General features: G+C 39.1%; 1 protein-coding gene across 2 annotated transcripts in view; it reads left to right on the top strand.

Annotated features, from left to right (window-relative positions):
- LOC124185878 (AF4/FMR2 family member lilli) overlaps positions 1-12,002 on the top strand; it is a 205,700-nt gene that overhangs the window by 40,795 nt on the left and 152,903 nt on the right. Inside the window, exon 1 of one of the 2 annotated variants that reach the window (XM_046577103.1) lies at positions 8,718-9,723. The exons of the other annotated variant lie outside the window; for it this stretch is intronic. Coding sequence (XP_046433059.1) covers positions 9,707-9,723 — 17 coding nt within the window. The 5' untranslated portion in view covers positions 8,718-9,706. Of the gene's footprint in view, positions 1-8,717; positions 9,724-12,002 lie in introns of those variants that run through there. 2 annotated transcript variants of the gene reach the window in all.

Below are 12,002 nucleotides of genomic sequence, written 5' to 3' on the forward strand. Positions count from 1 at the left end.
CGTCACGGGAGCGCACCTGGAACAACGTCATTCGCACATCGATGACGCAGATCTCGCGTCTCGGTACAAAGTCGCGTAGGTTCGACGTATAGGTATAATGTATTGAAATATGTGGGCGGAGAAATTTACCTGTGAATGAGGCTCGGCGAAGACGTTCAGTTATTATACACGTTAAACTATTCGTTTGGCCTTGAATTGGAAAGTTTTTTTAACCGATTGGAAATTATTCTACTTTGATCTGAAATAAATTCGTTACGTTTGTCTCGGTAGAAAAAAATTAAATTCTACCTTTTCGAAATACATGGGAATTAATTTATTTGACACGAGCTTTTCTAGAGATTTTTTTATTTATTTTTTTTTATTTTTCCATTATTATTTGTTTGTATGTTTTTTTTCTGATTTTCTTTTGTCGTTTTGCTTTCGTAACAAATTTATGCACCTTAATTTAAACGCGTTTTTCTTGGAACTACGTTTTTAAAAATGGTGTATATGATATCTCGAGCCACAACACAGGTCTACAAAAAAATATTTAATTTCGGCTGCATAGGATGTTTTTTGTAAATATTATGTTTTCGAGTGTGCTGAATTTAAAAATGACTTCCATTTCCCTCCATAACGTACAGTATTTTCGCAAAATACAAGGTGTTTGCATAAAAAAAAACACACACACACGCACACAACAATAATGAAAAACCACCATTTCATTACAATGCACTAAACAATATTTCTTATAAAAGTAAACAAACAATTTCTTCGTGAAGTGTATTTGACATTCGGTGTTCATTCTTTTCACCCATGAAACGTTTTCTTCTTCTCTTTGATACACCTCCGAATGTGTTTCCGCTTTCCATTTTCTGTTTTCCTGTTTGTACTTATTCTTGAGTCTCACTCTAATGCATATTACATGGGAGTATCACTTTTCCATAGGACTCTGAGAATCAAAAATAGGATACCAGATTTGGAATTAAACGAGAGTTTAACTATAAATGAAACTACAAACACGAGTATTTTCGAGTATTTATCCCGGTTTCGGTGAGTGAAAATCTGTAAGAAAGAATATTAAAAAAACTGTACAAATTTTTGGTTGCAGACATGTGTTATAATCGATAAATCGACTTGAAATTTGGTACACGTATACAAAGGAATAGTACTTTTCGGCTGACGGACGATTTTATCGTTTTCAGTTTTTGTTAAATAGTTATAAATAGAAATACAACGTGTTCTCGAGCCGAAAAGCTCGAAAAAAATTTAAGAATATTTTTTCCTCTTTATGGGCCGTCCGTAGAGTACACCTTTTCAGTCGTGTTTTATGACCGTAAAATCGTACTTCACGGCCGGAAAACACGATCAAAGAGGCGTATACTTTACGTATACTCGATCAAAAAATATTGTTCGCACCTCGGTCGTAAGATTTTACGGCTTCGTGAGGATTGCGAGTCCGAGGAACGGACAATGCTTACTCGGTCCGTGAAGTCCTACTTTACAGCCTAGGTTCGAAAAATATTATCCCGGCGTCGCCAAATAGGAGAAGAGAAAAAAAAAAATACCGTCAGCCAAAAGCCAATAAATTGTACGTAGATAATCAGTATACTTTTTATTTTTGTGCCAAACCACCGATACTTTTGATATCATGTAAACCGTTTGACCGCAATTTTTTTCCGATAAAACTTTTTAAATGTGTTGAACATTATTTCAATTATTTAACTGACACGACCCCCCCCCGTATTTACCGCCCCCAGTGCTGTTCTTAATTCAGTTACTGGCCTTCCGCTAGTTAGCGAGCATCTGCAGGAAGAATCTTTACTTACCGTCACTGGATTAACAAACCGAGCGCGTGCTGCAATGAAATTCTATAGTTAATAATATTAGTCCATTTCACTGAGGGTGACAAAATGAAACAAACGTAACAAGCTGATACCTATAAAATCGCTGAAAATCATACATTTTTAATTTCCAATCATGAAGGTTTGGAGTATTTAGGTATTTCACTATAACGTTATTCTCATTTATATACGTCAATATTGCCATACCCCTTGAAAAACGTATAAATGCAGTTTCGCTCTGTATATCCAGTTGAAAGTTGATTCGGTCTGCTGAATCGAAACTCCAAATCGAAGGATTTGATTGCGTTTATCTACGGAGCGAAGGATCTAGACGCCGAAAACCACGAAGTGCAGGATTAAGCTATATTACGCATTTACGGGCGCCCATTTTTACTTATTTCCTGTCGCATTTTCGTAAATTGTTTTTTCGGTAATACCGTCAGATAATGCGTTCGGATTCAATTAAAAATCAATAGGCTTCAAGATTTTTAAGGCATGTACTTTTTTTTTAAACTCGAAATGCAATACGTGTAGCGGTTTGACACATATTCAGATCCCAATCAGTGTTCTTTGCCTAACGATTTTATTAATTCATCCCTCCCGAGTACAAGTTCGGATTCGCTTCAAAATCAATAGGGGGCGAGATTTCCATACCATTAACCGTCTAGCATTAACTACTCTCTCAAATTTGAACTCAAGGCGTGTAACCTTTCGTCACTCATTGAGGTCCCAAGCTATGTTCTGTCAAGCAGGAGCGGAGAAGAAGAATTTTCATTTTACATCAACTTTCACTGTTGATATGTTAGAAATTGTAGTAAGGATTTCAATCAGATTTATCGTGAGTCTTATTGAAAAATATTCACTCGTTCCAGAGATATGACACCCTGATTTAGGGGAGAAGTTGGGCCGCTTAAATAATTCTTTCTCGGCCAGCGCTTCCCGGCATACGGGCAATTGGCGGCGATTTTGATTTCATCTTTACTACATTTAACCCTAAAACACATGTTTCTTTTTATCTTCCAACTCGTGAATGGGATCGATAAAGAGCCCACGCGTTTCTTGTTCGTAAGATCGTTCCAAAAAGTAATAGTGATACTCGTAAGTAGTCATAAATCTTTTTGTTTTTTAATAAGGAAACGAATGGTGAGGAGAAAATTTAATCTCATTGAAGTATAGTTGTAGTATTAGGGTCATGTAGTACTACTGCCTTTACCGAGCGAGCAAACTCACCCTTTCTCTTCGTATATTAAATAAACAAACGAACGAAAAAGATTCGAATTTCGACGGTGCGTCGCTCTTTTGTAGCGAAATTTAGAAAAATTACTCATGTCCCGAAAATCGTCTAAAAAAATCGGGGTTTTTTGACACGTGTTATTATTTCCACATTTCCCGAATTTCAGGGGCCAAAAAGTAGATGGTTGAGATACTTTTCGCCATTACGGTAAGAACGAGGAGTAAAATGAGCTATCGTCAGACTGTTTTCATACAATATTGAAGTCGCTGGACGAGAACTAGGAATTACAATAATTTCGTAAATAACAGATGCTCTTAATATGATCAGCCGGGTGCACGGCAGAGGGTTCCTTGGTTGGCAACGTAAGTATTAACGCGATAATGTCTTTCTATGTTACGAGCGCAGTTTAAAAGTCGTAAACGACCCCGTGCACGTATCCTAGGTATAATATACAACAGTTGGCACGAATCTTTAATTCTGAATGATCAACAAGTAGTAACTAAAGATAATATCTCAAGTAACTGACAGTGGTTGATATCGCAAAACCAACATAAGTTGAAAAATCTCTATGAGAAAATTGTTTGTAACAGATGTATGTATTATTATATATATCCACACACGTGTAATTGTTACCGCGACAAGGTGTCGGAAGAATAAGGTTGTTGGGTCGTAACAGAAAAGCCCACGAGTCTTTGTCGGCGGAGTGTTGGAGAGGGTGTAAGGTTGTAAGGGTGTAAGGGTGTAAGCGGAGGCGGTACGGAGAACGGAACACATGGCTTCATATATAATAGTCGGGGCTTGTAAGCACAGTGTAAACGCGTGCGTGAGATATAGATCCACGTATATGGTGCGTTACAGGGTAAATACCGGTCCCCCATTTCGGTCGGATATACGGTGCAAGTGGCTAAATATTGAGCGACGGTTTCGTCAGCCTGCGGAGGATCCGAGACACGTGCATTAGGCTAAAATCCGACGGACATTCACCACCCGACAACTTAACACACGCGTGCTTTTAAATCCGCCCCCTTTTTTTTCTCCCTTACTCGGAGTAATCAATTGCTGGAATAAACCCTTCAATTTTCCGCACCACTTGTTCGTGTCTGCACACCCCCTTCAAATTTCTATCCCGCGAGCTGCGCCGAGCATTTTTAATCCGATTGGATTATTTTCAGGATCGATAATCACCGCAGGTATTCATCCCCTTCGGTATTTGCCTCTTTTTTGCTTATCTTTCACGCATTAATTAGCAGCTATGTTTTATCATTAGCATTATTGTTTTTGCTGCTTACTTTATAGGTAGGTATAAAAGTTATATCAATTATAAAGCAACAAATATTTTATTGCTGTTGAAACGGAATCCATGCGGTTAAAAGTGACTACTGACGTATTTTTTGAAGCTACTGTCTGGAAAGAAAATTTAATTTGGAGCGTAAGATCGACAGAGTCTATTTTGTTGCAAAAAATTACGCGACTCTTGACACGTCGAATGACATTTGAATTTCTGAATAACAGAAAACGGATAAAATAATATTCATATACGACGACACTCACGAATGATTGACCGATTATATGCATTGCAAATATGATGAATTGTCCGCGAGACGGTAAAATATAAATTATCCATACTTGGTCGTAAATTCTATGCGAATGTAAAAAGCTGGGTAAAAAGTTTCCTTGAAAAATACCAATTGGCTTGGAACATTTCAACGGCGAGTAATGCAAAAACCTCAAGTCTTGTTTTGTCCCGATGAATTATACCCAAGTATGTGAAAAAGCTGCACCGTGCCCTTCGTTATTCCTCTTCAAGCTAATTTTCAACTCATCACTTAAAGGCTCGCGGCTGATGTTTATCGCTTATCCTCTATACCGGTTATAGGTAAGAAAATCAACAGCGCTGGATTTAGAAAAAAAATTTACTTACCTTTCCGTGTAACGTGTCGACCTGAAGTAAGCCTGAGAAAAAGCAAAGGCGAAACGTCGATAAATCACGTTAAAGAAACGAACCGACCACGAGATGGTCCAGATAATAACTATGCCGAGATGCTGTTGTGGGTATAGTAAGGCAGTCGATGATGATAAAAAAGGAACGTCTTCGAGGGGTGATTGACTTTGTGGTGAATAAACTACACAGCGCGAACTCTACTGACGTGACGGTTATTTAATTAATCCTGAGACGTAACGCTTGCGTTATCGGTTACGTTACAAGAACAGAATTTCCACAAGGCCGTGTCTCGATTATGCCATTATTATATAAATTATCTTATACAGCACCCGAAAATCCCCAACAGGAACTTGTTTATGTCTGGGATGCGTCATTTTGCTGTGTCTGCGAAACGATTTCTTGCTGACAGTGAGTTGTCGGATTTATGTGCAATTATGTTGTTTACTCGACAGTATTACGCGTCAAGGAAATATGTAAAAGTAGTTTGCCAATCGGCCGACCCATCTTCAATTTTCCGCTTCGAGAAGAACCGATTTTGAAGAAATAAAGTTCACCGATCTTCAACGTGACTCAAAGCAGATCAATTTTATTCTCTTTACTTCTCTATTTGATGTCAACAAAATCTCATAATCAATGCGATCATATCGCAAATCATCGCGGTTATACGGATAATCGAGTTAATTTCGATCTGATTTGTGGAATCCTAAATCACTCTTGGGACACAGCAGCTGCACGGCACGCTCGGATCTCTTGGTGCTTCGCGTGTACTCCATTGTATACATATATTTACCCATGTGACGTATGATCCATGGATGTATATGTAGGCAGGTACATTATCGACCGGACAAAAGGGCGATAATCCTGCAAAGTGCTAATTTCTTTGGATTCTTTTACTTCTTGCGAGGAGTTCAGCGACCCTTCGTGGATCTAAATATAACTTGGAATTCGCGCGTTTGTGCGTACTTGAAGTATTGTCAAAATGTTCCTCGACCGTATTGGATTAGTCTGGAATTTTTCTGGACCATTCTCTCAGACGCTTTCAATATGAGGAAAGAGAAGTTTTGAAATAATATTCTTACATTGCTGGAATAATAATCGACAGTGTAAAATCGACTTCCTTAAATTTCTTCGACTATTGTGATTCATCGGGAAATTTTACGATCATATTTTCTTTGTAACAAGAAAAAAATGCAAAATTTTGGTGGAAATTTTATTAATTTTTTTTGCAAACGATAAACGCATGAAGATCTGAGAAAGCTTCGTTCTGGTTATGTCGACCGGTAAAAAGATGCTGCTACGTTTTAAGAATGACCAAAACATTTCTTAGTAAAAAAAATAAAATAAAAACAAAATACGATAACACTGTAAAAGGATGTTTTGCAAAGTTTAAAGTATCCGAACAACTAAGGAAAAAGTTGAGAAATAATTGTCATTGCCAAGTTAGCTGAATACCGAAAAACGTGTCGCAATATTCCGCGGATAATATAATAAATAGCAGTGGGACTTTTTTTTTAAGCGTCCAATTGAGTTATGCGTGTATTTTGTTTCTGACCGCATGAAAACTTGTTAGATAAATATTGCTTGCAATTCGGTCGTCGTAACTGAACAGTTACTGCTGTTACATTAACTACGCTACTCCATACAGGATATGTGTAAAAAATTATGCATTCTAGAACAACGAAAATCAAGATCGCTCAATATGCGTACAGAAATCCTAATTTTGGGAGATTTTGTAGTTACACGTAACATTGCCGGAAACATCTGAACCTCAGCTTCATTGAGTATAATAAAACTTCCTCAAAGTCATGCGCTTACGTACGATGAATGAAAATATGAAGCGGAGGTAAGTAAAAAACTGTAAGCATTTTCGACACGTTCGCGAATATACGCGGTTTCCAGAATTCGGGATGATTCGGCTTTGTTCTCCTAGGTCACTGTGTATTACGGATCTATCGTTGGTTCTAATACCGCGTCGTGTTTGAAACGAAACCCTGGACAACTCTAACCTGGAGGAACAAGTACTCGACTGTTTCGTTTCATTCAGCTCTGTTCCAAACCGGTTAACAAAGCGATTTGAATTCTTCGCATTGATTAGAGTACAATCGATGTTTCAAAGTGTTGCAATTATCTTCCTCCAACCTTATTTTTCAATGCGCTCATTAGGGGCCATTCAAGTATTAGCTAACCATGAGACACGGTTAGGCTATTCGGAGAAAGGTTATCAAATGTTACCTTTTAGTATAAGGCGTTATCGGCAGGCGTTAACTAACGTAACGAATTCCCGTTTTACTGGAAGTGTTAATGTGTGTTAATAATTAATAATGATGAACATTTAATAACGTAAGAATAAATTGATCAGAATGTGACTATAAATGATCGAGGGGGAAATTACTTGAGATTTTAGTGAAACGATAATTTTTCGACTCGAGTTAATTCAAATTAAGTCACGTAATTCAACTCAATTTTTTTTTTTATTTCAAATTAATTTTTTTTTAATTTAGATAGATTTTTGTGATTCAACTAAATTCATTTCAATTGATGAATTTCAATTTTTTCTCGATAATTCACTCTAATTCTTACTCCAAAAATAAAAAATTAAATTATTACTTTGTATTTTCTGTTAATTCAAATTATTATTAATTTTTTTTTTTTTTGGCTATTTCAACTCAAGTTCTTATATCAATTAATTTTTTCTCTGCAAACAGATAATTCTGACACGAATCGAAACTAATTCAAACCAACTGGACATAATTTTCCACAATCCAGTTATTTCTCAGTCAGTTCTCAATATTTCACTTAATTTTTAGCAGTACAGTCAGTATTCATTAATTACGTGAACCGTCGTTGATCCAGATGAATTACAATCAATTCACAAACCAATCGACACGTCAATTCAGCGAGTTATTTCCTCCTTCGGAATAGATTTGCCGTAAAACTATTAAAAAAGCGTTAGCAAACGTCAAAAAACAATACTGGACAAAACAAGCAAAAACCTCATCGCTAGTAGTGGTAGGCAAAAATTTGCAAACAATACGTTAATGCTAATCCTTGAACGGCGCCTAAATACCGACGATCCGATAAGGTACAGGTAAACCGTAAAGCGCGGTAAACGTTAATCGTGAAAGCTAAAAGTAAAAAGAGATCGTCGAAGGATGTCTACTATCATCATCATTAACGCAGGATCAACGGGTGTACGATCGGCACCCGCAACGAAACGCGTTTCGGTTCTTATTCGAGTCGTCCGTCCTCTTTGAATTGAGTATTTGAATGAATTTTTTTTTTCCATATTTAGGGGTGCATAATGCAGTGCGAGCAAAAATAATGAGGACGTATTTTTTGTTTTTCGTTAAAAATGATAATGTTTCATGCTACAGGTGATTGAATTTCACTGATTTTAATATATACAGATATACCTTAACATGGGTGACGTCGCAATGTTATAGTTTTCAATCTGTTATATTAATGGCAATTTTGATTCAATCGTAAAAATAAAAAATACGTCGAAAATATTTTCATCCCAATCTGCAAGAATAGTAAGTAAAAAAATTACATTCAAATACTCAATTCAGTCGTCGTTTGGCCGTAGGCGCGGAATAGCCGGCAAAGCTTCTTTCCTCCTCGGAGGTTCGCGATTCGGCCGCCAGGATTCGCCTCGAGCGGTTTTGTCCGGCCGTCGGGCAGCAGCAGCCGACGACTCCTCCCCCTTTTCCGTCGTCAGTACGGCGATCACAATATGGCTTCCGCCACCGCGAGCAAGTGAGAGTCAAAGTGACATTAAATGGAGGAATACCGCGACGTGTTTACCTGAGGAGGATATTACTTGTCCGGACGTTGCGAGGTAGATAATTCGATTACGGCGGACGATGAGGAGGACTGGGGGGGTCGCCGTATGAACTCGAGATCGAGCGAGTTGCCGGTGTGAATCACGGGATCGCGGCCACCGCGATGGCCTCGATCGTTCACGATTGTTTTACTGACAGATTCCCTGCCAGAACGCGAGTGTCGATTCAAACCACGTATCTACGTCTGCGTTCGTTATCGTCCGTCGATACCACGGACCGTATGTCCTCTACGTACAATGTCGAGATACAACCACCCAAGTGTTCCTTCGTTCCGTCGTCGTCGTCGTCGTCGTCGTCACCTGCGCCTTATAATAACGCCGTTCCAAACAGTGGATTATATCGTGCGACGATGAATGCAGTCTCGTTTCTCGATCGTTGTTTGGCCTAGTCTTTTGCCGAGGAAGAGAAACAAACGACTCGCGGCTACGTGTCGGCGTTTGTTACTGATTCGATTTGCGTAACTCTTGTTCGTTCGTTCGTCGAAAACCGCGTGTGTATCTTTTTTTCTTACACCTTTTTTCGATTTCTTTCTCTCTCTCTCTCTTTATCTAATATTTCGTTTCGTGCCTACGTTTGTGGTGCGAATACGTCGTCAGATGATTTTGACGCGGAGTGAGAAAGGATAAGCACACGAGAGACGGAGATAGGATAGTGAGAGAACAGTGTAAAACGTTACGACAAAAAATTTTTCTCTCCTCGAATCGTCTCGTTCTTCGTCTGTTGTTTGAAAACCTCCTACGTTTCATCGTTATTAAATTGCTTCGCGTCGAAACGTCATGAGAGGGGCATCATCCCTGATCGACACGTGACATCGCCCCAAACTGGATAATCGCAACACGCGTTCGATCTCAGTCTGGATATCGTCATGAAAAAACCACCACGGTGAGTCTTTTCTCTCTCAAAGTTATCACCCTGTTTTATCCTTAATCCTACCTTGTTTTATACACGCTACACGCCTTCTCCCCCAGCTTGCTTACCGCCTATCTGTCTCTCTGTTTGTCCGTCCCTCCGTCCCTCCGACACCCTACGATTGCCCTTCTTGTTCCTTCTTTCGGGTCACGGTATATATTTCTACGCACACACATGTACGCATACCTGCATACCTGCATCCACGCGCATGCTTTTTCTTTTTCTTCTTTTGAATTTCCATCGCCTGCACCACCACCACTACCAGCTGCTGCTGCTGCTGCTGCTTCGTACTCCTTTTAACCTCAGGGCAGAGAGGCTTCAGGTTTTCGGCTGCCTCTGTTATAGCCGCGTTTAAGCAGCCCCGTAATTATACCCCTGGTATTATGCTCACGGGATACGCCATCTCGAGGCTTTTTGAAATTTTATACAAAAAAAAATATTGATACGTCTAACAGAATTGCAGTGTTTTCTTATCTGCTATGAATTTAATGTATTCTGCAATGTATCGTGTCGCGCACACGCGTGATAAAGCCGAGGTCCGATCGTTAATATACCGATGAAATACGTGGGGTGCATGGGTTGTGCACGTTGGCGCATAGCTGATTGCGAAGACGAAAAGTCTCTGCGTGTGCTTGCACAATTATTATTTAAACTGGCAGAGTGGTTGAACAAATTAGTCACGACGATTGTGTTTACCTTCTACTCTTCGGTTAACGACAGTTTGAAAAAAAAACTCTGATTTCCTTACACCGAGGAGTCACCGACGTCATGCTAAATATGAAAGTGACGAAGGTTTGAAAAGTTTTGTCGCATGGATTCGTATCTGAATTTTGATACGTTTGGGTCTCTTTCTTGGATAGTTGATAAATAACCGTTGTGTACGGATTCGTGCGTGTTGGAGTCAAGCAGGAAAATATACCTAGTCTGTGTCCCTCGCTCACTCTCTCTCTCTCTCTCTCTCTCTCTCCCTTCCTTTTTCTCTCTCGTTGCCCCCTCTCGCACGCTTCTTCTCCGCTCTTCTAAATATACTTTTGTAAATCTAAATACCTGAGTGAGAAAAGAATGGTGGCAGGAAGGCAGGCAGGCAGTCGCTCGAGTGCCCGACACTCTCCAACTTTCTCACTCCTTGTATTTTATTTTGTATTTATACACGTAGCTTTTGACGAAGAGAACCGTTCTTACGTTTTTTCTATTACGATAATCGTCGCATTCGAAGGTCGATTTAAAATAAATAAGAAACACCTACGATAGAGATAATTTGATATTTTTTACTGCGTACGTACTAAACTTCGATCGATCGACATTTGCTGCGGAAGATATGACGAATAATGCACTTCTCTAATACTCGTATATATAATATATATATATATATATATGTAATACAGTAATGAAGAGCGGAGTGTCGGTGCGAAAGGCTTGAAATTCGTTGCAATTGACAAAGTTGAGAAAATAAAAGAAAAACGCAGCTAAGGAAAATGACCAGGCGGCTCGAAATGTCACAACAAAAAACTCTTACTTATTGTTAGCTACACATATTATACGTATATACGCCACAGATAATACATAGATACGTGTCGTGATGAACAAAATTCGGCACCGTTAATTCGATGTCAAACGAGGATATTAATTACCTTCGATATTAGCGGGCGCCGATATGTCGGTCGTCGCCGGAACAGCAACGTTGCCATTTATGTGTATTTACTACAGTTTCTACGTTACTTGTTGTTAGCGGTAGGCTCGCTTTGGCAGCGTGCGTAACTCCTTGTTACAGGCATGACTAACTTTACGTTAGCCAACTGTGTTTTCTTTTCACGCCAAGGCGCGTTTGCCGTTCCTACCCGGTGGCTAAGTAACTGCTTTCGGTATATAATAAGTATGTTACTTAGGCCGAAACACTGTGTGGGTTCGAATCGAGCGAACCTCAAATCCAACGTAAAAACCTGTGGAGGAGATATCGGACTTACGCAGGTGCTCGGTAGGCGTGTATATTCTTCTCTGATGTTGAGCTGTTCAACGTATTATTGCAATTTGTTTGCTCCTCTCTTTGCCGCCTCTTCTTCTGCTTCTTCTTCATATTCTTTTTATTTTTCTTCTTCTTCGCGTTGGTCTAAACCGTCCGTCTAGATGCGTCAACCTTGAAAAACGTGGAAGAATGTGTGTATGGTCGTCTAGTCACGTGAAAGCGATTGTCTGAGTTTCAAGTTGTTGAAAAATAATAACGATGAAAGAAAAATAATTTATTTTATTTACAG

This window comes from Neodiprion fabricii, chromosome 6, assembly GCF_021155785.1.
Source record: "Neodiprion fabricii isolate iyNeoFabr1 chromosome 6, iyNeoFabr1.1, whole genome shotgun sequence".
Classification (NCBI taxonomy): domain Eukaryota; kingdom Metazoa; phylum Arthropoda; class Insecta; order Hymenoptera; family Diprionidae; genus Neodiprion; species Neodiprion fabricii.